Source organism: Fundulus heteroclitus, chromosome 1 (assembly GCF_011125445.2).
Source record: "Fundulus heteroclitus isolate FHET01 chromosome 1, MU-UCD_Fhet_4.1, whole genome shotgun sequence".
Classification (NCBI taxonomy): Eukaryota; Metazoa; Chordata; class Actinopteri; order Cyprinodontiformes; family Fundulidae; genus Fundulus; species Fundulus heteroclitus.
Window position 1 is genome coordinate 31,247,398 of NC_046361.1, and position 27,610 is coordinate 31,275,007.

A 27,610-nucleotide genomic window follows, 5' to 3' on the forward strand; every position below is an offset into this window, starting at 1 on the left:
ATAACCCAATAACGGATTGAGGTTTATTTTAATCAATAATTAAAATCGGAGCACTGTTTCCTTAAATCCTTCTCTGGCTCGCCTTTATCTGATTCATAGCCGTCCCATTTTAATTATTAAAAAAAAAAAAAAAAAAGCTGAGGGCGCCAGAGTTAATTTGGAGAGTGCCGTCCCTGAGCAGCCACTTGAAGATGCAAAGCGTGGTAATAAGATGAAAAACAGTCAGAATTGCAATTAAACTTCAATTTGATGTCCGGAGAGAGATAAAACGAGGCTCTCTTACGCCACCCTGTGAGTTCTGAACTGTTCTTTGTTCTGTCAGCGGGTGAGTTGTGTGGCGTAGGGGCAGACTGTGCCATTTGACCTACTTCCTGGACTAAAGGGGAGATTAACAGCAACTCCACACACTTCCACGACAAGGTTAAGACTACACACACACACACACACACACAGACTCACACTCACACACAGAAAAGTGCTGGTTGGTGTCCTCTGCATCACCTCTTGTACAACAAAATTAAAACCACAAAACAAGGCAAAAAAAAAAAATGACATTAGGAGGGGGGGGAAAAAAATCGCAGGGCTTGACTCAGAGTAGTCAGCTGTTATATCCTGCAGCCGTCTGCAGTGACGTCACGATGGAGGGGATTAAGATAGCAACAGATGCACAACTACTAGCTGCCTTTGGCTGCCACTGTCCATGCTTTTATTCATTATAATCAAAATGGAATTGCTTGTGCCCGAATAAAAAAAAATAAAAAAAACAAGGAAAACCTGCTCCATTCAACTACCCTCAGATTTAGCACCACCTGGACAAACCGCCTGCAGCAATAAGGCGATGGGTCCTATGTAGCACACAAAATAAACAGTGTTGTGGCAATACTGACGGTCCAAACCGGTTGCAATGTTTGCCTTTAACTCAAATTCGGGATGTTTTAGTAATATAACGGACCCTTTGATGTGCAGAGTTTAATTATTCACCAAATCAAATAACCTAGCGAGAGCATGCTTCGACATGAGGAAGTGAGGAAAACAGTTCTGCGTGCTTAAGTACTAATTAACACCAGGATATTCACGTGACAGCGACAGGAGATACGTTGTCACGGAATTAATGAGACCGGTAATGAACAGAAGAGACGCGTTCGGCTAAATTATAACTATAAGACAGGTCGCAGTGGATGTAATATTAGCCTTAAACAGAAATGATCTGACAGATAACGTCACGTGAGAGGTGTAAATGCATGCAGAGGAGACCTAAAGGACACAAACCAGCAGCAGGCCAAGACAGGAGATACACGGAGAAATAAGAGCGTCAAAAGAGAGAGAGAGAGAGAAAGACTTACAGGGCACTGCTCGGAGGTAGAGGTTCTCTCTGATGACCTGCTGGAGCTGGCTGTCCACTGAGCCGGGTGTGAAGCACTTACTCAGATATAACCTGAGATCTTTGCACAATGTGGAGCCTGAGGGGAGGGTAAACAAAACAAGAAGTGCATGAAGGGGAGGATCCAGGAGGAGAGAAGCAAAGTGTGCAATTAGAAACTGGATGTTCAAATCAGGAGTGAGCCGGTGTGAGGTTCTCACGGTCAACAAGAATATAGAACAGACACCAAATTAATTAGCCATAATGTTTTACCTAATGTGCTCTCAGAGCAGATTATTGCAACTTTATGCTGATCTGCTCTTTATATAATAACACAAGATTAACAAGATGATGTCTGCTAGTCAGGTTGAAAAAAAAGAGGCTAGAGTCGGCTGTCTCATGCCTTTGAAGAATGTTCAAAACGGCGGCAAACAGACTTAAATCGGAGGCAAACGGATTTTCGCTCAGTTCTTTCTGAAAATGTTTCGACACTAACGGGGCGGCCTGTTAATTCTTCCTTTCTTATTCATGAAGGCCTGCCCCACCCGGTTTGTAGATTTGGTAGCAAAGGAAGAAAACAACTATCAGAGACAAAACACTTATAATATGCATATATTTATTACAATTGGAATTCCAAAGGGAGACAAACACTTATAACGTTACCATAAAGCTTCATGTAGTATATTACCCGACATCCCTCTCCATGGTGTTGTAAGCCCTTGTCTGCTTGAACGCAGCCTAGAGTCCCAATTTAATAGACTGACCAGCACCTCCCGGGGTGTCCGGGGGAAAGTGAAGTAACCACAGACATTCAGTGTCCAGGGGCTCATCTGCTCACAGACAAGGGAAGTTCATTCTCCCATGTCAGCTTCAGGAACTAAGTTTTAATTAATAGCCCAGGTGCTTTTTAGGAGTTGACCTAGATAACATCAAGAACCATAAAAAGGCTTTTAAACTGTATACCACACCGAAAGGTTCCCCCATTAAACTCCAGTGTCTGTTCGTTCCTGGTCTTCTACCAGAGAACCCCTCCCCACCTTCTGTAAACTCGAAGCCACAGCCTTAGTGATAACAAGATAACTCTTTGGTCTTTAAGAAAAATACATGTTTACAAAAATTATTATATATTTCCACAACAACACCTATACAGGAGTCTTTGTCAATTCCGATTTAAGCCTGTTTGCCGTTGCGTTACCGGCTTTCAAAACAGCGTTAGTTAAATAAGAGAGACAGATGACGTTCCTTTGGTTTCTTCATCATGATTCTCCGTGTTTCCCATGACCGGAAATATTTCCATACAGCAGTTTGTTGTTTTGTATGCAAGGGAGAAGTGTACGGTTAGCTAATCAGCAGACCACAGCAACAGGTGGGGGAGGGGCAGCACTGCCCAAAAAAATAAAGAAAACTTGCGTCATTTCCATACTTTCTCTGTCTTTACAAGGACTTTGAACCGTGGCGGGCGCACCACAGAAAAGCTCCCCCACCCCCCAGCATGATGCTGCCACTGCCTTGTTTCAAAAGTAGGAGTCTTTGGTGAATTTGAAATGTCAACTTTTAAAAACAATTTACACCTTAATGCCGGTAACTTGTCCATGCCAAGCTCAAATGGTGTCTAAATTGTTTCTCCCGCCACTTTACAACCAAAACCCTGAAACCGACATCTACTCATCTCTTCATATCAATTCACATGTAACCTGACTGTGAACTGAGTCTCGCGGTGTCCCGCTTGTGTAAAAATAGAGCATACAGAGGTTAATAGAGTCGGAGAGGATCAGCAAGACTGTTGCCTTTCAGTGATCTCTTAATAGCATCTCAAGTGCTTTATGGCGTTTGATGACAGGCTGCTTCCTGTTATTGATGGGCTGAACACATCCTCACTCGTCACCCTCGAAGACGACAACCCTGTCGGTGCTACCCCTGCAGGCAGCCGGCTGCCTGTCTACACCCCTGACACCTCTGTAAAGGCCCCCTCCCTGTCTGTTACGCCGGCTCCACCCGGCAGCAGAATGATTTTAATGCACGGTTCAAAAACATCAAAGGATTTAGCTTTATGTTTGGCGGTCAGCTGCATGTAAGTATGAATGGTCACATATGGCTACCGTCTGTAAAAGGGAAAATTAATCTCGTCTGCTGCCTTTAGGGAGAAATTATGGGCTTTTGTTCATCGTGTTATAAAACAGCTGATGTTTTTCTCGTCTGTTCAGGCCTGAAAATTTGCTTTTTGACTCAGTGAGCCAGCATACTTTTTTCAGTGTATTGGGATTTTAGGAGCCAGAACACAACATAGTGGTATAAAATTGTGAGGAGAAAGAATGATGATAGAGAATTTAAATGTTTTTTCTCAATAACTGAGGTGTACATTTGAATTCAACGTCCCTTACTGTGATACCTCCCACCAGAAGTCACATAATGTGTTTATGTGTGTGTGATCTAATCTCGGTATGAATATGGCTGTCCTGTGAACAACTTTAAAAGCATGGTTAGGTTGCAAAAGAATATCTAAATCAAGTGGAATAACGCTTTAAGAAGCATCCTCAAGACCAAAGCTAACTCTAGAGGAGCTGCAGAGATCTGCAAAAATAATACTACAGATCACCCAAATACATCAGCACCATGGTAAAACACGGCGGCGGCAGCATTATGCTGTGTAGTTGCTTCTCTTCAGGAGGGACGGAGAAGTTGGTCAGAATCTATGCAATTTCATAAGATCTGTTATGGCTGGAGAGGAGTGAAACGCAGAGACGAGGAAGACTAACCACTCTGTGTCCGTAACACAGCACTGCAAAAAGGGAACTAAAAGTAAGTCAAATTTTCTTAAAATGAGTATATTTTCCTTGATTTGAGCAGGTAAAAAAGACTATTTGCCAATGGGATAAGATTTTTGCACTTAAAATAAGAACAATTCATCTTCATCTTCTTATTACAAGTGCGGGATATCTAATTATCATATTTTAGATGTAAAAATACTCGTTCCATTGGCAAATAGTCTTATTTAGCTGCTCAAATCAAGGAAAATATACTAATTTCAAGAGAATTTTACCTACTTTTAGCTCCCTTTTTGTAGTGAGGATACCAGGCTTAGGCTGAACTGCAGACAACTGCTGCCATAGGGAAATACAAGGAACTGACAAGGAGGGGAGGAAACTGACAGGCTCATAATAGATGGGGTGCTGATTAGTTACATGAAGACTAGGTGGGTTAAATCGACAGAAAGCAGAGCCACTGAGCGCTGAACTTAAGCCGGGTGTACACTGTACGAATTTTTGCCCTTTTCCGGCCGATTCTTCAGTCATGCGAGAATTTTTTGGATCGGGCCAAGTTTCAGCTTGATCGTGCGTGCTGCGTCGTGTCGTATACAGGCGGTAACGAGGGGTGATTCACGACCACCTCCCGCTCAGGAATCGGACGGTCGGTTGAAAATCAAACATGTTTGAAATTCAGTCGGCCCTCGTGAGGTCATCGTGAGCGCGTCCTGCTGTTGAAGCGGAGTTACGACCGTCTACGAGCCGATTTCCCCCGACCTCTGCACATGCGCAAACAAGGAAATTCTTCTACGTCTTCTCAAACAAAAAAACATAGGAGTGGAGAGAAGCATGACGGCGGTATGTCTGACATGGAGTCAAACTACGGAGGAGCAACTTGTAGAATTGCCAAGGCAGCGAGTTTCGTTCTAATGAGCCTCATATTTAATAGTGAACATTGACACTTCCGCCATTTTCTTCTTCTACTGTTGACATTTGGCTTCCGGGTAGACGAGTCAGAGTAGTGCCATCTCTCTACAGGGCTGAGGCCGACGTGTGGTTTTTGAACGTACAGTGTGAGCAGTCAGGTCGCATCAGAGCGTCGGGCCGCACAGTGAAAGAACAGATATCGTGAGCAGTGAACTTTTAAACCCTGTGCTTTTGTCGTACAGTTTGACCTGTATATGAGTACCACGACTGAAAATATTGTGCAGTGAATGCCCGGCTTTAACCTGAGAAGCTGAGAGACACAAACAAAAACAAAGAATCTCAACGCAAAATAGTGGACCATGAATGGAGGACTGCCTGAGAGAAAACAATCTCATCCTACAATGATAAGAATACAAAACAAAAGTCACTAGCAAACACAAAGTCTCATGGATCACTACGTGGAAAGGCTGGTGGAAATAATAGAGGACGATCTGGGAGAAAAGGCCACAAAAGACTTGGAAATGGGGCGGAGGTTCACCTTGCAACACGTCAATGACCCTAAAATTGAAGCCAGAGATACAACAGAACGGTTTAGATCAGAGCATATTTATGTGGTAAAATGGTCCGGTCAAAGATCAGACCTGAGCCCAACAGAGTATCTGCAGCAAGACTTTACATTCAAAAATGGTCTCATTCCAATTTGATGGAGCTTGTACTATTTTGTGAAGAAGATTCGACAAAAACGTGATTCTCTAGACGTGGAGAGCTAGTAGAGAACCCCAGATAAAAAAACAAGCATCTTTAAATGTAGCACAAAAGTCTTCTACCAAGTATTGGCTCAGGGTTGCTGAATGCAAATGCACACATACACCTCTCCGAGTTTGTTTGCAATATAAATTATGATTTATGTATCATTTTTCTTTCCCTTCACGATTATCCAGTGCTTTGTGTTGGCCTATCATAAAAATAAAATCCCCAACAAGTTTGTGTTTGTAAAGTGAGAAAATTTGAAAAAGTTATGGTTGCATGAATATGTTAGCAAAGCTATATGTATGACAATTTTACAAATTTAGCACAGAAAGGGTGGGGAAGATGTGAGCAAGAACGTTAGAGGAGGCGTTCTGTCATTTAGCTCCTTGTCAAATTTCTCCGTTTATGACTACCGGGGCATCGCCGCTATTTGTGCTTCCTGTGTCCGGGGAATACAGCATGGTGTCCTGTATTTGAGAGCTGGGGCAGAGGGAGTTGTTGTTGTAGTAGTAGTAGTTCTAGAGAGTAGGAGAAGGAGGTGTGCCACACCGAGCTAGAGCAGCAACACATCCATCAATGTCCAGGCTGCGTGCCGTTGAGCTGCCCAGGGATGGCCAGCAAGAATTCACAGCTGATAATGGATCTCTACCAGCAGCAGAGGTACCAGGAGCAAAGGTCCCCCGTTTATACCCATGTGGCCAAATCAGCTATCAATCAAACAAGCCAAGGCCATGGTGAGCCATAGTCAGGTGACACTTCACTGACATATTACCCTGCTCAGAGCCAACAAAGATATCCATGTCTCAAGCTCCCAATCCACAACATCAAGGCCTCCTGTGGGCAGAAGACTATGCTGCAAACCCTTTCGTCATGTGTCATCAGTGATTGTGGAGACAACCCAAATATTGACCGGCTTACTTGACATGCACACTCAAACACAGACGTATTGACAAATCAGCACTAAAATGCTCGCAAGCCGCAGATTTGGCTCTTGAGAGTCTAGCAGGATGACTGAGCAGCCTCAGTGTAACAGATTAAGTGTGAAAGGACACATTTCACATTAGTTTATATGACAGACAGCGGGAAGTTAAACTGTCTGCAAGGTGCATAAAAGTTTATTCATACCGATATTAAGTTTTCTTGTTAAATACATTTACGCAGATACACAGACAGTAGTTCAGATGCTCAAGAGGACAGAATCTGCAAATTTAAAAACTGAAAGCAGTCATTAGGCTTTCTTGAATAGACAGCTGGCATCATAGGTATGACTGTTTTTGACCACCCTGTATTATAATTAGGACTGATAAGTGACGAATGTAATTTAATCTGGATGTGACTATATGATTGGACTGAATTGTGCTATGAATTCAAATTATTGGAAATTAATTTGGTCTAAATTGGATTCTTTAAAACTTCATGTGATTTGTCCCTGTATTAAAATGCTTTGAGATGACACCATTTGAAATCTAGTGCTTTATAAACACACATGAAACTCGATTAAATGTAATTCTAATAAGGTGTTTTCCAAAATCATCATATTTTAAAAAGTTTATTGAAAGTGATTTAAATACTAATTAAATACATGCATAAATTAAGAAAATGTATAACATATAAAAACAATTTGTATAAATTGTGTAACATTTAGTAATATATGAGAGATTCATAAATTACCACCCTAAGAATAATTTGGAATAAATTGTTAAATAGGATTTTTTTTCCTACTAAATAGTTCTAAATCAATTATTGAGCCACTATTACATATATGTATGTATATTAGTGCCTCAACTAAAAACAACTTAAAAAAAAACATCTTATCTTTAATTATATTAACTTATATCTTAAAGTTATTTCTCCAAATAATAACTTATGCTACAACACAACTTAGCTTTTGGAATGACTTAGTATGTCAAATATTAAAGGAACGATAAGTAATAATGACACTTAGTGGTTAAAATCGGAACAACACAAACATGGAAACCAGCCATTTACTTAACAGTCCATTGTTGCTGTTAAACTCCACTGAATTTCAACTTCCACAGGACAGGTTTATGATGTTGTATTCTGTTTTATTTCTGGTCTGCTTCTATTACTGACATCAGTGTTTGCAGGCTGCTTCTCTTTTGCCAAAATAAAATACCAAATGCTGCGCTCTGCTTTGGGAACCCTGGGAACTCTCATATGATTGGCTCAGGAACCAGGAAGTAAACACAGGCTACACTTTGAACCAAAGTAGTTCTGGAGTGGAAAAAACGTAACTAAGGTTGATGGAGAGGACTGATTGTTTATATGGATCATTACTTCCATCCCAGGTGACAAATGAGAATGATTTAGGTTGATTTTACTGTAAATATCTTACTTATAGCTCCTTTAAATAATTAAAAGAGGGAAACATTTGAGACAACTCACACAGTGTCCAAAAATAATTAGCATATTTGTTTAGATAAACACAGTTTTGCTATAGAATAATACCTTAAATACCCTTAAAATAGCAAAAATATTTGTAAAAGTTGCAGTACCTTAGACTAATGGACTGAACACGCTCGTACACCGATACGAAGATCGGTAAGCAACTTGGGGTCAAGTGCCTTGCTCAGAGGCACATGTTGTGAGAGGAAGCTGGAATTGAACCCACAACCTTGGGATTGTAAAATCCACTGATTCACTGCCCCTAAAAGTCAAGAAACATTTTCCAAGTATCAAAGTGGTAAAAACAGAAAAAAAAATAATAATAAAATTACAGAAAGAAATTTCAGATCTGAGTAAATCTTTTAAAAAAATAAACTTAAAAAAAAAAACATACATTAAGTTTGTATTGATGAGAATATTCACAAAATATTTAGATTAAAAGTAATTCCCCCAACTTATGAGAGAATTGGTGATCTACATTTTAAATAAATGAAAAAGGTTCACATTTTAATCATTTTATCATACTTTCAGAAAACTGTCGCCTGAAGTCCATAAAGCGATTGTCCTACCTGGTGAAACGGTTTTGATACGGATAGGATGGGGGCAGGAGTTGAGGACTCCTCGGACATCTCCTAAAGTCATCCCCAGTACAGGTGTTCCCCCGATCTCTAGGATGATATCCCCCACTGTGAGCCCGCCGCCTGGAGCCGACGTGACAAAAGGAAACTCTCCATAATCCGCTCCACCACCAATCGCGACCCCCACCTCTCCTGACGCGCCAAGCAAGGGCACGAAGGTGTCCTGAACGTTGGACCGCCAGTGCAGCTTCTTCACCGCTGTCTTAGACATGGCAAACGAGCTGGAGGGGAAAGAGAAAACAAACAGGAATGCCAGGTTATAGCAGGATGTGTCAGACAGTCAATTACATAACAAGCCAGGGGAAATAACCTGTGATTTTCAGTAACGGAGCCTTTGCTAGTTGTCAACGTCTTCAGTCTGGAGAGTTGCACCATTTCACTTCAGGAGGTGCAAAAGTCATGAATAATCCCCCGCGCCTTATGCCAGGATATGCTAGCTAAGAGGGTGGCGACTTGAAATTCAGGGATAACATCACACGGAAACTGCACCTTTGTTTTATGCAAACACATCCCGGCCTCGAGAACATGCTCTGCCACCAGAATCAGAGCCTCATGTTCACACCGTTGGCTGCAGGGTGACGTTATGTTTACATGTAAACAGACGGGCGGAGGAGCCGGTGCACATTCCAGCGTATTGACGGTCGCGATGGGAAAACTCTGTTTACATTTCAGGAATCTGCGCACATAGGCAGACCACCACATTTCACCCTCTGAGAACATCGATCAAATTAGTGAAAATGTAGAAGCATCAAAAAAAAAAATCGCAACAATTTAAGAATTTATAAAATGATTAAAAAACATATTAGTTCTCTTTTTAGAGACGCAGTGAGAAATCAGCTGGTGGCAGTAGTTGGCTAATTTTCAGCTTGGTTGGTCGGGAACTAATTCTGATTTCTTCCGAACAGAGAAACGCACCGTGCATAAGCACCAGCTGGTCACACTCTTCAGTGTGGAAGTTGTTATTGTAGGAAGTGATATAAACGATAGATACTTTCACTAACACACAGGGGTATGGGTGTGTCCTTTTTAAAAGTAACAGTTCTCTAAGCTGGCTCTTTTAAGTGAATCATCAGAGAGCTGTTTATACCACACGACTGGCCACGCGAGGTTTGGTTGCATCTGTGTGTTTGCACTGTGCATGATGGGTAGGGGGGTTACAGAGCACATACACAAAGAGTGAAAGAAAAAGGAGGGAGAGGCATGCAAGAAAAGAAAGCAGCCACTATAGAGAAAACAGTGTGGAAAGGTAAGAAAATATGAGACCATAGGAACCACAGTAAAATTTGGGCACATTTCAATAACGTCAAAGTATGGAAGGCTAAAATTTTATATTGAGTCGGCTCCACAAAAATCCTACAGAGATATATTGTTTTGGTGCTTTAAATAGTTTTTTTTTTTTTAAAGGAGTCTTTTCCAAGTTGAGTAGAATAATCTATAAAAAAAATATATATATTTGATATAATGTATCTTTTGAACCATAGCAATTATTTTCACACAGTTCTACATTATTTGGTTTAAAAAAAAAAATCAACTCAGCAACAAAGAGAAACTGAGGAGACACTTTTCCCGAGCCACAAGAAGCTGCTCCGTTCAAAATTTCTATCCCTATATGGTGAAATAAGCTATTTAAAATATTTTTTTTTTCTATGGCATGTCTAGAGATTTCTGTGGTTTAATCAAGTTGTTTCTTTTAAATAGACTTCAGGATCAGTGCATCACATCAAAGATGTTCTGATTTTTATCCATTTGAGCTGTCAACCTCAGGTTGTCACTAAACATAATAGATTTGGAAATTTTGGCCACCTTTAAGAAAATTAAAGTACAAATCTACACCCTGAGACTGCTACATACAGTTAGCACTAATTCTAGATTTTATTGAGAATTTCAACGTCCTGATGGCATAGCTTTAGTTTTAACAGTAAAACTCAGCAAAAGGCAGACAGGTACAGTTAGTGAGTTAGCATGTGTTTTATCCAAATCTGCAGATATCTGCAGCTGAAACCCAGATCACACCACTGTGCACCTCTGTACTACAGAAAGAGTATTTGTGCTTGTTCACACCAACCCCGCTGACAAGGTAGTGTTGGGGACGCAGACCCGGAGGGGAACGCAGAACACAGCAGCCAAATGGTTTCCCAGAATCAAGAGAGTGAGGAAAACTCCTGCGTTTGCAATAATTCAGAGCATCGTGAATGAGGGTTTATACAAAAACTTGACAGGAAGCAATGACTATTGCAGCCATACATGCATAGGTAAGCGGTACGGCAAGAAGATCCGGCTGCCAAATGATGCAGCGGGAACCCTCTTTACATTGATTCATTTATTTATACGCTTTTTAACATGGTTTACAATAATTCAAATCAATCAAATAAATTGATAGGAGTTTATCAGGTACACTAAGAAGAAAGAAATCTAAAATAGTGTTCCCAGGACAGGATTTTATAGCGCTAAACATGAAATACAAGTTTTATAGAGATAGTTCAGGACTATTTAAATAATGGGATTTGTGCCATTTGTTGCACACTCACTGCCTTATTATGAGATTTTCTAGGAAGTTGACCAGTAAAATTTATGTTGTATAATGGCTCTGTTTTTTTTATTATTATTATTTTGTATACAACTGCTAATTTCTTCAGGACTGCACATTGGTGCAGTTCGTAGCACTGTTGCCTTGCAGCAAGAACCCTGGCCTGGGGTCTTTCTGCACCGAGTTTACATATTCTTCCTGTGCATGAGTAGGTTCTCTCAAACTTCCTCCCATTAGTCCAAAAAGATAACAATTGGGCTAATTAAGTTTCTCTAAATTGCCCATAGCTGTGAGACTGCATGTTCTTTGTCCTGTCTCTCTGACCTGGCACCACCCAATGACCCTGCACCGATAATTGAGCACTGATAATGGATGGATGAACAATTGAACATTTATGGCATTAGCATTGGAGCCATAAATTAACATACTGGATGTTTAGTTTGTTCTTGAACTGTGCAGTAAAGCTTTTTACATGAGTGGCATTCGTTAGTTTAGTAATTTAGGGTAAGGGAAGGTTGAAAGTTTGCTGCAGCATTGCTTCCATTTAGGGGGGGGGGGGGGGTCTTATTTTTTGCTCCCGTGAGTAAAGAGAAAGCTTTAAATTGATACCAGAATACTTTTAATGATGTGTAGAATGGCAGGCAGCAAACAAACTGTCTATGCATGCATGTAATTCTTTGAGATTGAGGCTGGCAAAGTGCACTGCTACCCTGGTCCAACTTGGAGCATGAAAACAAAAACAACACTGCTGCCTTTTTAACTGCTCATGTTCATCCTTTTGATAAGAAAATTGATTATTTACATGTGCACATAAACCCAAGTAGGACACTGCGTTGTTTTTGACTGTGAAAACATATTTGGTTCTGTAATCCAGCTGGATGTTCTCGCAGCACTGGTAGCTGTATTATAGTACTGTGAAAACAATGAAACAGTGGCTCTGCTACAAACACATCCTTAAAGACGACCAGACAAATATTTCAAAAACCTCAACATCTGATTTTTGTGCTTGTAAAAGATCTAGCCGTTTTCCCCCAACATTACGTCATTTTACATTTATAGTGGCAGTGTTTTCAGCATCCCAGCTGAGGAAAGCTCACAATACAATAAGAAATTGTTTTTTAAAGGTATTATCTTTGCATATATTTTGAAATATTTTAACTTTTCACAATTTATGGTTTGATCTGGGGTGGTTTGTGGAAAAAAAAAGCTAGCGGGCATCACTTTTGAGGTAAGAAGTTATAAGGTAAAGTGGCTCAGAGCTGAAAGTCTGCTGAAATGTGGCTCCTGAAGAGCAGCTGTGAGCTTGAGAGGCTGTAGACGTGGCTGACACGGTGAAGATCCGTTTGAGTCGGCCGTGATGTGACAGCTCTGATGCAAAACAACAGACGATGTTCCTCTGACGTGATCAGAGGAGCCCCTTCACCTTAACACGCAGGGCGAGAGGAACAAAGATGGTTGCAGATCAAAAAGGCAAACGCCGCGTATCAATGAAAAAGCAGAAATGGTTCGTAATTGAAGGAAATGCTGTGAAATGTTGGGAATAAAACAGATGTATTTCTCTTTAATGCTTAGTTGTCATTACAAGCATAAAAGCCAGGAGAGACACATTGCTTATTGTAAACTATGGGATATGTCCCAAAATGGCAGCACAAACGTTGAAAATTAATGGAATAAATCTTCATTTTTACAACTTTCTCAATTGTGTTCCGTTTAGGCTTGTAGATCACAGTATTTATATTAATTTCTATGTCTAACACAGGGAAAAGCATTTTTAAAAGTGTCAAATATGTAAGATTTATACGCTGAATTGTGCATGGTGAAAATCAACTGTTATGTGTGAGCAGAAGTTTGGAGACCAAACAGGAAACCTTCTGACACTGTATTCCAAAAAGCAAAAATCAAAATCGTATCAAGCTAATGCTATACATGTGGTCATTGAAAGTGCAATTAAAATAGTATTATTATTATTATAATCTTTGTGTGTTTAGGTTTGGGTTTTGATTTGTGTTTGTATTTTGGATTACTTCTGACTTATTTGTTATTGTTAGAAAGGTCTTATCATATACAATTAAGTTCTCTGTATTCATTATTGTTATAAGGTCTTGCCATACTGGTGTAATCCTTCGTGTTTAGTCTGTGTTTCTGTATTGGAGTCTGAAACAAGGGGTGGGAATATGTCTTGTTTGATTTGAAATAGGACTCAAATGCAGATGGAAACAGATATGAAGAATATTTTATAACGAAACTTGGCCAGAGAAGAACAGGACACGCAGCGTGAATCGGAAACAGACAATACGATGGAGATCAACAGGCACGGCAATAAAAGAATCCAACAGTGAACAGAAAGAAGTGAAGGCTTTAAACACTGAGGTATGGAAGGAAGATGACAAAGAATCAGAAGAGCTAATCAGAGGAAATGCACCCGATGCAGCAAAGCTGAGGAGAGGAGACTACTTAACATGAAAGGAGCAGCACACAAGGACATAAACTTGAAAACCTAAGCACAGAGGAATTAGCTAATAAGGCAACATCTCACAAATAATAATGAACACTGAATATGGCTAGAACAAAAGGATTTAAATAAACAACAAAGAAATGGTGAGAACACAAACTCCTAAGGATGATAGCAGAATAATGTTACCACTAGAGCAAAACTAAGCCGAGCGCAAGCACAGCCCTCTCTTTGAGTACCCTAGTAGTGTGGGCCTAATAAGTCAATGTGGGGAGTGTGAGAAGGACAGGATGTATCTAATCCTTTCCACTTGACTGGCCCGTCAACAGGCAGATCTGACAGATATCCTCCTCTCTCTCCTTTCCTGCTGCTCATCTAAACGCATAAAGTTCTAGGTAATTTGACCGGAAAATGAGGAAGAAAAATTATTTTAAATAATGAAAAAAAATAATACACATGTATGAATTGTCTGTGCTGAGAGAATAGGGAGTGAGGAGAGAAAAGGGAAAGCACAAAGGTCAAAGAGAGACGGAGAGGCACCACACTGCCTGAGGTTGGCATACGACTCATTTTATTGACCTTGCAAAAGAGCAGCTCAGAAATAAAACGCTAAAAAAACTACAGACACGGTCCAGGTTCTGCTACATCAGGAATCCCTCCAGAGAAAGCAGAAATTCAAAAAAACATGCAGTATCATCTCATATCATCTTTTATTGTTAAGGCTTAATAGAATAAAACACATTTAAACAAGTTTTATCTCAGCATAAAATTATTCTTCTCACATCCTCCCAGCCACACCGTGCCCCCATTCTTCCTCTGTCCACCCCACTGTGAAGCCTTCTGCAGCAACATTGTCATCCTGCTTCCCCAAAGCCAGTCTGCCATCTGCCCTAAAGCCCTGCAGGTGCACCGTTTGCCAGGAAAGGAAAATATAAGTAAAATCAAATTAAATCATGCTATAATTTTTCCATCCAATGTCAGACATGTTCTGACAAACATGTTCCCGTGAGCATCAATCTTAACAACATAATTCTCTTTGTGCCCTGTTCATAAGATTTCTCAGAACTGGTCCGCGGTACAGATTAAAAATGCTAAATATAAATCATCTGATAGGTTTGGATTATCATCCTCTCCGGCCTCCGTGCATATTTTGCAGATGCAGTATGCATACATGCAGAGCGCTTTGCCTGAGATTTGGCTGTTGTCTTGACCTCCTGCGTCTGACGGGGGTTTAATGAGCCCCGGCCTGTCAGACCCACAGACGCCTGGACTCGTCCCCACCACGTTGGTGGATGCCATGAACTGGTCGTGCATGCTCGTTTCATTCATGCGCCTTTTAATTTGAGAAAAGTAAAGTGTTATCACAAAACACCGTGGCCTGTATAACTCACGTCGTTGGGTTATCGGTGGACTCCAAACAATCGTGTATTGCTGCGACAAGGAGATGTGTGACATTTAAAAGATGACAGCGTAAAATTATGACCTTCTACTCACTGACTCATGTTCCTTTAAATTAAAAAAAAAAAAAGTAGGGATGTACAGCTGTGCTTGGAGTCCTGTGAGGCACAGCAGTGATGTGCTCTAAATGAGCTATAGATCAACGTAAGACTTAAAGTGACAACAGGTTGACAATAAACTGGTCTAATGCACACTATGATCTATGTTAGATTTTTATCAAGGACGAGGAAGTCTCACAGGTTGATGTTTTTTTTTTTCAAAGTCCAAGCATTTGTGTCCATTAATGGGGGTATTTTTTTTATTTTTTTTATATTCTTCATTAATTTCTAAGTTATTTTGAGATCAAGGAGACAGCAGAAGAGTATTATTATTATCAATAATAGTATCAGAGTATATAAAGGTTTACAAATGAGTGAAGAGGGATGAATAGGATGAGATCAACAGGATGAGAGTCATGAGAAGATAGGGATCAGGAATGAGAAAAGATGGATGAAGGGGATCTGGGCAAAAAAAATATGAAAAGGTGAAAGGAATAAGGGACAGATGTGTAAGGGATGAGATTTTAAATAACAAATGAGGAATGAGAGGGATGATAAACTAGAGGGAAATGGGTAAGGGAGAGAGGAGAGAGGAGTAGGAATGAGAAGGATGTTGGATGAGACTGAATAAGAGATGAGATTAAGGGGAAGTGGATTCAATATCAGCGGATGAGATTGAATCAAGAATAGAATACAATAGACTATTTATTGTCCCACAGTGGGGAATTTCAGATGTACCAGCAGCAAAGTGAAATTTAGACGAAATAATGTAAATTTAGAAGAAATAATGTACAGTTACAATGAAGTGTAATACTCCAAACTTAGTAGGGGGATGAGAGAGATGGTTAATTTCAGGGATAGTGTAACTAAAAGGAGGATAAGATGGATGAAGGGGTATATTTTTTTTTTAACTGTACTTAATTTTAACGGTTATTTTATTGGTTTTCTGTCCAGCGCTTTGTGATGGTTTTGTCTGTGAAAAGGCACTTAATAAATAACCTTTACCAACCAACAGTAAAAAAAAAAAAATCTACTTTTTCATTCCTTAAACAATAACGAATGCACTTCAATGGTCTAGTTAGAAAAACTATGCGACTGTTTTCCACATGTAAAAAAAAGCTTGAAAAATATAACAAACTGCTCAGTTCCTTTAACTGAGCAGATTCGCAGCTGCATCAACACATCCAGGTTTCTATCTGTTGCACCAGCTGGGATATGTTAAATCAGACTAAACGTGCAAACATTTTTACCTATCTTGTTCTTAAAACAGCAACACCTAAGACATCAGAAAGCTAATAGGGATGCCATAAAATTTGCAGGTATTTGGACATAAATAATAAGGGATAAATTCTTGATATTACATATTTAGGTTATCAGACAGATTTTAGTACTCTCGCCAAAAATATATATATAGTTTATAATGAGAAGCTTGTTTAATCATGATTCCGTATAGAACTGACTTAATTCAATTTGAAAGCTATTCACTGGCTCTTAAAAAGGCTAAATTATCTTTGCTTTTGCATATGCACCAGAGGCGGCAAATAAACATGGACTTGTCTTTAAATTAGTTTCAACGTCAACATATTTAGCAAATTCCTGAGAAAGAAGAAGTGTTTGAACAAAAATCTCCTTTAATGACACATTAATTATCCAGGAATACTACCAATGTATGAAATGCATGCTAAAAAAATGCAGACAGGCGGCTGACTTCCTTTTTCTCTGTTTTTTATACAACCTGATTCTGCTTAACACAACCTGACACTACCGACTGTAGATGGCTGTCACACGGGTGCTTTGTTCACAGGGACCGAAAGGCAGAGCAGTAGGAGGAGAGAGCGCAGCGGGCTGATAATTGTCGCTGAGTGGTTCGTTGCTGGGGTGTGTCACAGATATCAGGGTTTTCAGAGAAAAGGAGCTGCAGGAGGAACTGAATGAGCAGAGGTTTCATCTTTTTTTTTTTTTTTTTGAAGCAGCAAAGTTTATGGAAAAACTAATCCATGCGTTTATTTTTAGTAGAATTGATTACTGCAACGGTGTTTTCACAGGTCTGCATACCTAGAACACAAACCAAACACGGAGAAGCAGCATTTAGTTCCTATGCTCCGCTTATCTGGAACAAACTTCAACAAAACTGTAAAAGTGCGGAAAGCCTGAGTTCCTTTAAATCGAGATTAAAAACACATTTGTTTAAAATTGCCTTTGAATGTTCAAGTTAAACTGTTTTACTGTTTTTAAATGTTCTTTTTTTTGTTTCTACATTCTATCCCTACTTGCTTTTATTCCTATATTTTAATCATGTAAAGCACTTTGCATTGTCTCTGTACTGAATTGTGCTATATAAATAAATTTGCCTTGCCTTGCCTTATGCTGCCTCATCTATAAGTGTATACATTAATGAATTAAGAGAGTAATCATTGAATCTAGTGGTTCTAAACCATTTTGTAAGGTAATCTGTTTTTAAAATCATAGTAACGTACACCATCCTCCAAATATATTGGTTCCTCTAGTAAATATTTGCCCTAAATGAATTAATCTTTCATTGCAGTAGCGTAATTTCGCCCAATTTTTTTTTGAAAAATCTATGTTTAAACTGAATCCATTTATTAAGGGGAGGAAATGTCCAACTTAGAAACAAATGGTTTTGATAAAATCAACAGTGTCACATTTATTGTATAACTGAAGCAATTTTTATTCATAATATGCATGTTTTTATTTGGATCAGAGTGTCTATAAATGTTCACTTACTTTCTCCAAGTTACAAATATTATCTGACACATAAGCCAATTTGTCTGTTTTGCCCACTCTTCAAAGTGGGCAAGGTTAAAGAACATGCCATCCAAGTCAAGCAGATGTGTGTAAAGAAACAAAAAAATTACGTGTAAAGCGTGTAAAGTGCAACAAGAAAACCACTACTTGCCTAAACTTGCCCGTATGAAAACATTTAAAACAACTGAAACTGTGAAAAACAAGGGTGGACAATGAAGAAGTTTATCTTGCCACCACCCAGAGTGAGGAGAATGGCAAGAAAGGTAAAGAACCTCTACATGTAGTGTGAGATCATACCTTGATTAAAGATTCATTAACTTTAAAGGAGCCTAGCTTAAATTCCAGGATTTCTGCAGATGTCTGCCCCCTCTGGTGACAAAATGAAATGACACCAGTGTTGTGCTCGTGCATAGGAGGTGAGGACAAGCGTCTGTCGCTGCGACTGCACAGGTCCTGTGTTTAGAGGCGAAATGTTTTCTGAGGCAGGAAAGCTATAAATATTGATGTTAGCCCGTGTTCTTTTGCTAATGTATCGATTACGGCAGAGACTTAAAGTGGCCAGGTGAACGAGAACGTGCAGCACGTCATGCTCACGCTTAGAGGGTTCGCCCCGAATCTCTCTCTCATGTATTGACTAATGGAGCCTACAGAGACAGCTGCAGTAAATAGATGAAAACTCATTTTACTAGTCGGGCAATTATAAGAATCAGAATCAGATATACTATAAGGACATGTATATGAAGGAAAATAAATTATATTTAACTTCAAAACTTGCACTAAGCACCTTTCAGGTTTTTAAAAAAAAAAAAATCTTACCATGATTATTTCAAAGCCACGGTTTTACAGATATCACAGATAAGTTATCTAAAATCAAACAAAGACACAACAGTGTTTATTGTGCAGCACTTTCGAGTATTTCTGTCCACTCAAAACGCTTCAACACAGACAGTCACTTGGATTCCAACTAAAAATGTCCCAGAACTACCATTGGATGCCTCCTGGCTTAATAACAGTTCAAAAGACGTTTTCTCTAACAGGTGACTAAAATCACATATTTATCTGCACTTCTTATAAGTGGTGCATGTTATTTACAGGTTGCCTTTTAAACCAGAACCTAAAGAGGCCAGCCATCTCAGTAAAACCCAGGACTGCTCTGATTGGTCAGCACCACTGGCCTGTACACACACAGACCACCGCAGTATGTCAGCTTAGCTGAAAATTTTTAGATTTGAGAAGGTGATTCAGTGGATATAAATTAGAGCATGGCCCAAAGCACAGAATGAGTCATCTTCATTTTTAATTACATTCCAAGAAATGACAAAGTCCATTAGGACTAATTTCTACAAAAATACCTTTTTTTCTTTCTTTGTTGGACCAAATACTAGTGTATAGGTAAGCACGATCAACATGGATATTTGCAAAGACAACAGCAGTGAACAAAGCAACATTACTGTCTCTATCCAGCCAAATTGTAAGTGAAGCAAAAAATAACAAACTGCATATGAATTACATGAATTACAGTCATAAACATCCGGTTAGGGAAGCGCAATATAGGATTTCAAGATTTCCAGCCCTATAAAAAGAATGCTGCATTGAGATTTTTGACCTTTAGGTCAGAAAAGAGCTGACAAACACGTGTCGTGTTTCACTAGCTTCTTCCGCAGCAGCGACTTGCTCGGGATCTTTACAGATCCCATCGTCGGCCCTCAGCTGTAACTTCTAACCAAAGCAATCAGGCAGTATAATACACGTTTTACTTGGAGGCTACTCTTGGGTGTATGCTGTTTTATTTGCTCAGAGTAACTCTCTACGCACGGAGCATAAAACTTATGCCAGAGGCGAGTATTCATCTGAGTGATCTGAGTGTAGAGTATAAACAGCTGTGCAAACACAGTTTTTCTGTTTGGCAATAACTCTCCCATAAACTTCACATACGCCTGCTTGTATATAGTTTATATTTCCCTTATCTGTGATTTCTCATGTTCTTTGTTTGTATTTTGTTTCTGATCTTCATGCTGCCTGTGAGCCGGGTCATCACTGTGAATGAGAGTTAGTTCTCAACTTAACTTAATTTATGGTTAAATAAGAGTTAAATTGATAAAAAATATATATATTACATAAGTTAATAAAAGAAGGCCAAACACTAATTTATTTTTACATGCATTGCAACCGTACAATGTAACCAACTATACATTTGAACTGCTGCATTGTGATAATAGTCTGCTGTGGAACACTGGTCCTATGAAGTGTGCCAAAAATAAAATCTATCACAACCAACTGTCTTCAGAAGTGACTTCATCAGTAATTTAATCACAGTTTAAATACACAGCTGTTCTGAGAAAGCTTTGGAGGTTTGGTAAGAGAACATTAGTGAATCAACGACGTGACGAAGACAAAACAGGAAGTAACACATCAGACTGGTCATGGATACAGCTGTGCAGTGGCGCCACCAAGGGGTGGGCAGGGGGGACCATGGCCCACTTGTATGAGTCAACTAGTGAATATTTCTGCCCTGAATATCACCTTAACAAACATATTATGGCAACAACAACACACCGCTGCGTAGGTATCTGTCAGAGTGACTCTCGAAACAGTGGTCGTGACCATATGGAGTGTTTTACATTGATTTAACCCCAAATGATTGGTGAGAAATGTCAGTGTTGGATACAAGCTTGTAACCAAGTGGACTTTACAATGCAATCTGACCAAAGACACCTAAATGTGGTCTCTACATTTCCTCGGTGGGAAGGAGCCAACACTTGAGCAACTGCAGCGCCTGTGCAGGTAGGCTACGTTTATTTGGCTTTTTCCCAGCGGAATGAAAACATCATCATGTAGTTCATGTGAGCTTCAGTGTTGCTTAGTCTGCTCATTATGAGCAACTTTGGGCTGTTTTTTTCTCTAACGTCGCTGGTAACTTTTATGAGTCAGCGGTTGTGGTTTCTTGGGTTGGTTTTTGAGCGTGAAGTTGTTTTTTTGGGCTTGGCGTTTTTTTCCCGACAGAACGTCTTTTTCTGGCCGAGCTATTAGTGTCTGATTTCAGCGGGATGATTGACTTTGCAACTTTAGAGAATAAACTGTTTTTAAGTGTATTTTCTGCAATAAGCCCTATATTAATTTGAAACACAGACCTGTAATAACTTTTTTTTCAGTATTAGTCGTAATTCTATGCGGATTCAGCGGGTTTCTTCCTCACGTTTGATCTGTTGTGAGGAAGGAGAGGGCAGACTGTCCTACCTTTCTACTAATACTGCTTTCTTTCCGCTTATTTTGAGGCCTCTACATTTCAACCAATGTTTAATCTGGTCTATGCTGGGTTTCTCGATTAAAGCAGGTTGAAATGAGGCTCCTGGGACGTTGTCATCTTCCAAAATGTTATAAATGGTTATTGCCATTCTAGTGTGCCCTCTTCTTGTCTGACCATCTGGGGAACCAGAGCTGTCTCAAGGTAAATGTGACGTCATTTGAGGAACGGCCCATTGCTGTTCACCTATTAACTGTAGACGTTCCTTCCCAGGCTGGGCAAGGATAGCATTAATTAGACATGCAGGCAAGAGGTAACTCTAAACGAAATCCCTTGGCAGAAAATATATGAGTTGTTGTATGGGGCGATGGGGGATTATTAAGGTTATAGAAATGAAATTTGATCTAAACCTAAATATTTCAATGTCAACTTGGAGCAGGGAAGCTGAAACAAGAGGGAATAGGTTTTGACACTGGGCCAAATGATTTTCTTGAAAGACCTTCAAGTGAAAAAGGGCTGTAAGCAATCCACATTAATTAAGATAAATGAATAATTGAATTGCTTTGTTTAAATTAGTTCTAGCCGGGCTGTGAAAACAACACTTTGCTCTGAAAGATTTATTTCAAGGTAAAGTTTAAAATGCACACTTTTCCACTGAAAGGGTTTCCTTAGAAATGCAAGAAAACCTAACTAATTTCTATCACATTTTTGCTCCCAATTATTGTAAGAAGAAAGAAAAGCAATTATTGAGATGCACAATTACTTTCTCTGACTGTTATAAATCCACAGCACTCACAAATCCACTCCCTGCCAGGAAGTAGCATGCTTAGCTGGGCTTGAGCCAAGACAATAACAACTGAAAGGCTGTTTTTATTTAAATACGTCCACAGAAAAGAAAGGTGGCTAGAAATAATTGTTTTAACGACAGTTTTCTTTTTGAGTGCAGTGTTGTTTTCAATGCATAGACATTCTCCCCCTTTCCTTGTTATCAATAAAATGTGTCTGGCTGGAAGAAGAAAGCTACGACTGTCAGCTCTCGTGATTCTCCACATGTTCCTGATGTCTATCTAGATGCCGGGCCTCATCCTCATCAAAGCCAACTCTCAGCTTACAGATCGCTCGCTGACATAATCGGCTTTGACCACAGCCGACTTTTTGCAACTTTTGTACAGGTGAGCCAACTTTTAACGCAATCAGCTTTTGCTGTGAAATGTTGCTAATGAGTACTTCACAGGAAAATTGACGGCGGTAATGAAATTATATCAAAAGCAAGAAATATGTTTAGAGAATTAAAGTAACATGAAATTGTGAAAATCGGAATGCAAAACAAAACGGCTAAGACATGAACTAATAAAGTAACCTTTATGGAAAAGCTATGGTAAACAGCAATATTTCGGTCCTGATTTAAAGAAGAGACCAATTTTCTTCAAATATCATGTTTTCATGAGTTGGTTCCAGACCTGTAAAATATAGGAACTAAATGCTGCTTTCCCTCGTTTAGTTCTAGTCCTGGGAACTCTGTGAAAACTGGTCACTGTTTACCTGAGTGGGCCTGACAGACGAGTAACTTTAAACTGTATTTAGGCAAAAGAACATTCAGTTTGTGCCAAAGACAAGGTTTTAAAGTATTTTCTTTAAAAAAAAAACAGGAGGATAGTGTGCAGATTTTAAAGACTGGTGGGAAATTATCACATTTCCTGCTGTTGCCAGGACTCTGGCAGCAGCGTTTAGGATGAGTCTCTGCTGCCTGATGATATTCTTACAAAGACCAGTACAGACCCAGTCACAGTAGTCTGCTGAAAACAAAACAATACACTGTTTTGTCTGTGTCCCCTCTTGAAAGGTAACCCTTCACACTGGCTATGTTTTCACTTTGGTTATATGCTGGGGATGTTAAAATTTGGGTTTGAATCCATAAGCATTAATTCTAGTTGAGTACCGACATCTAACCTTGCAGTTGTGCTCGGGACCGAAACCAAAGGCTGTCTCTTTTGTATTAGGTTTGAGGAAATTTTGACCCATCCTCTTAGTCATACTAAGGACACAGTTCCTTAGTAACCTTCAGGGACTGTGGTCATGAGGTGATAGAGAAATATAAAGCTGTGTGCTATCTGTGTGTGGTAAGCGATGTTGTAATGCACCATAATCTGAGTTTTGGGGAGCATATAAGATTGTTGTCATTTCAGCATTGAACTTTTTGTTCTCTCCTTTTTTTTCTTTATAGTAGGTACACCTGGTCTGACGTTCTGTTAACTGTGACTTCATCCAGGGGAGACAGATCACCCGCTATTACCATATAATGTAGAACAGATTACTGGATCAATGTGTGCTTCTGTGCTTGTTTGTCTCTCTTGTTGTGTCTCTGCTCTGTCTTCTCTAACCCCCAGTCGGCCGAGGCAGATGACCGTTCATACTGAACCTGGTTCTGGTTCTGCTGGAGGTTTTTCCTTCCTTTTAATGGGGAGTTTTCCTCTCCACTGTCGCCTCATGCTTGCTCAGTATGAGGGATTGCTGCAAAGCCATCAACAATGCAGACGACTGTCCACTGTGGCTCTACGCTCTTTCAGGAGGAGTGAATGCTGCTTGGAGAGACTTGATGAAACCTGCTGGGTTTCCTTAGAGAGGAAAGTTTTTGACCAACCTGTATAATCTGATGCAATCTGTATAATCTGATTGAATTTGATTTTGGAAAGTGCCTTGAGATTACATGTTTCATGAACTGGCGCTATATAAATAAAATTGAATTGTATTGAAGTGTACAGTGGTGCAGTGGGTAGCACTGTGCCTTTGCAGCAAGAAGGTTCTGGGTTCACATCCAACTCTGGGCCTTTCTGCATAGAGTTTGCATGTTCTCCCTGTGCATGCGTGGGTTCTCTCCGAGCACTCAGGCTTCCTCCCACAGTCCAAAAACATGACTGTTAGGTTAATTGGCTTCTCTAAATTGTCCTTAAGTGTGAGTGTGCGTGTGAATGATTGTTTGTCCTGTTTGTCTCTGTGTTGCCCTGTGACAGACTGGCGACCTGTCCAGGGTGTACTGCGTCTCTCGCCCATTGACATCTGGAGATTGGCACCAGCACCCCTTGCGACCCCAATAGGGATGAAGCGTGTTGGAAAATGGGTTGAATTGAATATAAACATTGAATAAATCAGAATCGAGGGCATTGCCTTGCGGAACCCCACACATGATCCTTGTTTACTCAGATTTATTATTGCGAAATACAGTATGTATTTGCCAAATAATATTTTGACCCATCTAGAGCATCATTAGACAGACCCAAACACTTTCCCAGTCTGTCAGTCAATATCTTAAAATCAACAGTGTCAAAGTATTGAGAAGCATTAAAACCAAGAAAAATATTACAGTTATGTCTTTTAAAGCCTTAACCAATGCCATGCCCACTTCAAATCTTTTCATTTGGACAGTTTTGAGCCATTCAGAGGTGGACTTGCTTATGTATTCCAGATCTTTTTTCCACTGCTAAACCCAAGTGGGTTTGAGCCTGAGGTCACAAACAGATGGTCAAAGACTCTCCTGCAGGGTTTTCTGGTAGAGAGCAGAGTTCACGGTGCCATGAATCACAGCTAGTTGTCCAGACCCTGGAGCAACAAAGCAGCCACAAACCATCACACTAACCACCATGTTTCGCTGTCAGGGTTATATTTTTTCTAAAATGCTGGGTTAGTTTTATGCCAGGTGTAACAAGATGCACCTCAGATGAGGTCCACGGTTCTTTAGATGTCGTTCTGGGTTCTTTTGCAACTTCACTGTGGTTTACCGGAGTCACAAATCCCTTAAAATCGCTCTGTGCCCATACCGATAGATATCAATGACTTTATTTCTCATTTATAGTCAAATTTCTGTAGATTGGGGTACGATGTGCTGCATTTTTAGATAGTTTTGAGATTATGACATGTTGCCAGATTTCAGAAATTTCTTCATTCTACAGGTTTGGTAATCAGACCGACATTTAACAACTGAGGTTGAACCAAAAAACTTGTAGTCAATCAGTTAATTCATGATTCAACAAGAGGGGCAATTATATTTTCACATAGGGCAAGGATTGTTTGCATTGCTTGTTTCTCTTTAATTGAAATCATCATTCAAAAACTCCTTTTTGCATTTTACCAGGTTATCTTTGCATGATATTAACATTTGTTTGATAACCTATAAGATTTAAATGTGCCAACCAAAGAATAAAAACACCAGAAATTTATGAAGAGACAGTTTCTTTTTTGGGAAACTGAATATTATTTATGCTCTAAATGAAGTCTGCAGTAACAAAATTAGCTCAGCTAGATTGCTCTTTAATTTTCCGTGAGCCTTTTTTGTATTAAAAGCATGCACACTGAAAGTTCAGTGCAGTGAGTGGCTGTCTTCCCTAAATGTGAATTTTGGTGTATATTGATGGACTGACTGTGTGTTCTGTCAGCTAAAGTGTGACCAGAATGTCTGAGGCTTCATTTGTTCCCTCGGCGAATACTGGCAGTGAATAAACAATCGAAAAGGAATGGGATTCTTTTTAAGGTCTGAATATACAGCAGTCATTTTTAATATGGTTACAAAAAGGAATTGATTCATTTCTGGATTAACCACCTAATCACTGTGACTTTAAATCAAACACTCAAGTGTTATGGGATGTTGATTATTTATATAGAAAAAGATGTGTTCAGACCGCCGTTCACCAACAGGGACCATGATGCAACAGTGTGGGTTCAAAGATTTATGGACGACAATGTGGGGAAGTTTGCTGATGGAGTCTTTAGAGATGGAGGCTCAGAGTGGGGGGCTCCCCAGATGCTACTAATAATACAGAAGAACAAATAGTGGATAATTGATGACTAGCTGGATAAAAGAATGAGGAAGATGAGAGGGATTAAAGATGGATGGGCGGGTCTTAAAGGAGGTAATGATGTGGGGTGAGGTCTTTGGGATGAGAGGAAGGGGAGCAGGGATCATTGAAGAGTCAAAGGGAGGAGGAAATACAGATGAGAGGGATGAAGGATGAGATTTAATGAGGAATGAAAGGATGCGGGAAAAGAGATGAGACTGATGAACCATAAAAGGGGTGAAGAATGTTTGTAATTGAGAATATGTCAAATAAGAGATGAGAGGAAGGAGGGAACATTATAAGAAAGGAGAGGGGTGTAGGTGAATGAGAGATGGGAGGTGGGGGGTAATAGAGATGAGAGGGATGCGATTAAAGAAGGAACTGGAGACACAAGGAATGGTAGGAATGTTGGATGATAAAGTTGAAGTAATTAAAGAAAATAGGAATGATGTTGAATGAGGGATGAGAGGGGTGAGATAATCCAGATAAGAGTGACATTATTGTATGAGGTGTAAAAGGGGATGAGGGGGAAATGATTGGGAGGGATGAGGGTAGATAAATAAAAGGGATGAGAAGATTGAACGAAGAATGAGCAACAAGGAGGTGATGAATGTGAGGAGTGAGGGTGCAGTGATACGAGGGAGCTGACTCAATGATGGGTAAGTGGGATGATTAATGAGGAAGAGGATCAATGGGACAGAATGAGAGTGAGAAGGATGATGGAATAGGGATGAGAGGGATAATAAATGAGAGAGGTGATGGAATGAGTTAAAGAGGGATGAGAATAAGTGAGAGATGGGAGGTATAAGGGGAATGAGAATGATAAACATACTGGTTTAAGGAATGGGATTAAATAAGGAATCAAATGGTTGCAGGAATATAAATGAGAGTGATAAAGAATGAGATGGGGGCGACAGATTATAAGAGGGATGAGGTATGAAGCTGTGAAGGGTTGAGAATGAGGAAGGGTGGGGTTTGAAAGAACATGACGAATGCTGCTGAACAGGTGAGTTGGGTATAGACTGCAGTGTTGTTAGAGATGTGATTAAGGTCAGACCCTGCTCCCAAACCTAAATTAAACACAATAAATGTATTCATATTTCATAGGTTTGTCATATCCATGGGCTAATTCTCAGTTACCCGCGTCGTTGTTACTTTCACAATATACATTTTTTGACAGATGCCTGACATGCACAAGCATTTCATTGTAAAGATTGATAAAATATGCTAGTCATAAACTACTAGCCAACTTGCAAATGTAGATAAGATGCAATGCTTTGAAAATTTACCAGTTTAACAACATGTATTGATTCCAACTGATTTTCATTAAATTTTATTAAATGTATTTGGTGATAGTACCAAAATTGGCAAATGTTTGATTATAGTTGAGTTTTGAAACAAAACTGAAATCATCTTAAATATACCGGATTTGTCATTACACATGCATGACATTTACTTGTCCTTATCAGGC

At 39.7% G+C, this 27,610-nt stretch overlaps 1 protein-coding gene across 4 annotated transcripts in view; it reads right to left on the reverse strand.

The window, feature by feature from the left end:
* Positions 1-27,610, reverse strand: part of LOC105935207 (membrane-associated guanylate kinase, WW and PDZ domain-containing protein 3) — a 92,080-nt gene that overhangs the window by 57,230 nt on the left and 7,240 nt on the right. For all 4 annotated transcript variants that reach the window (XM_021323110.2, XM_036140788.1, XM_036140801.1 and 1 more), the window contains exons 2-3: positions 8,757-9,046; positions 1,344-1,460 (exon numbers count right to left, since the gene is read on the reverse strand). In XM_021323110.2, the coding sequence (XP_021178785.2) occupies positions 1,344-1,460; positions 8,757-9,046 (407 nt within the window). The remainder of the gene's footprint in view (positions 1-1,343; positions 1,461-8,756; positions 9,047-27,610) is intronic.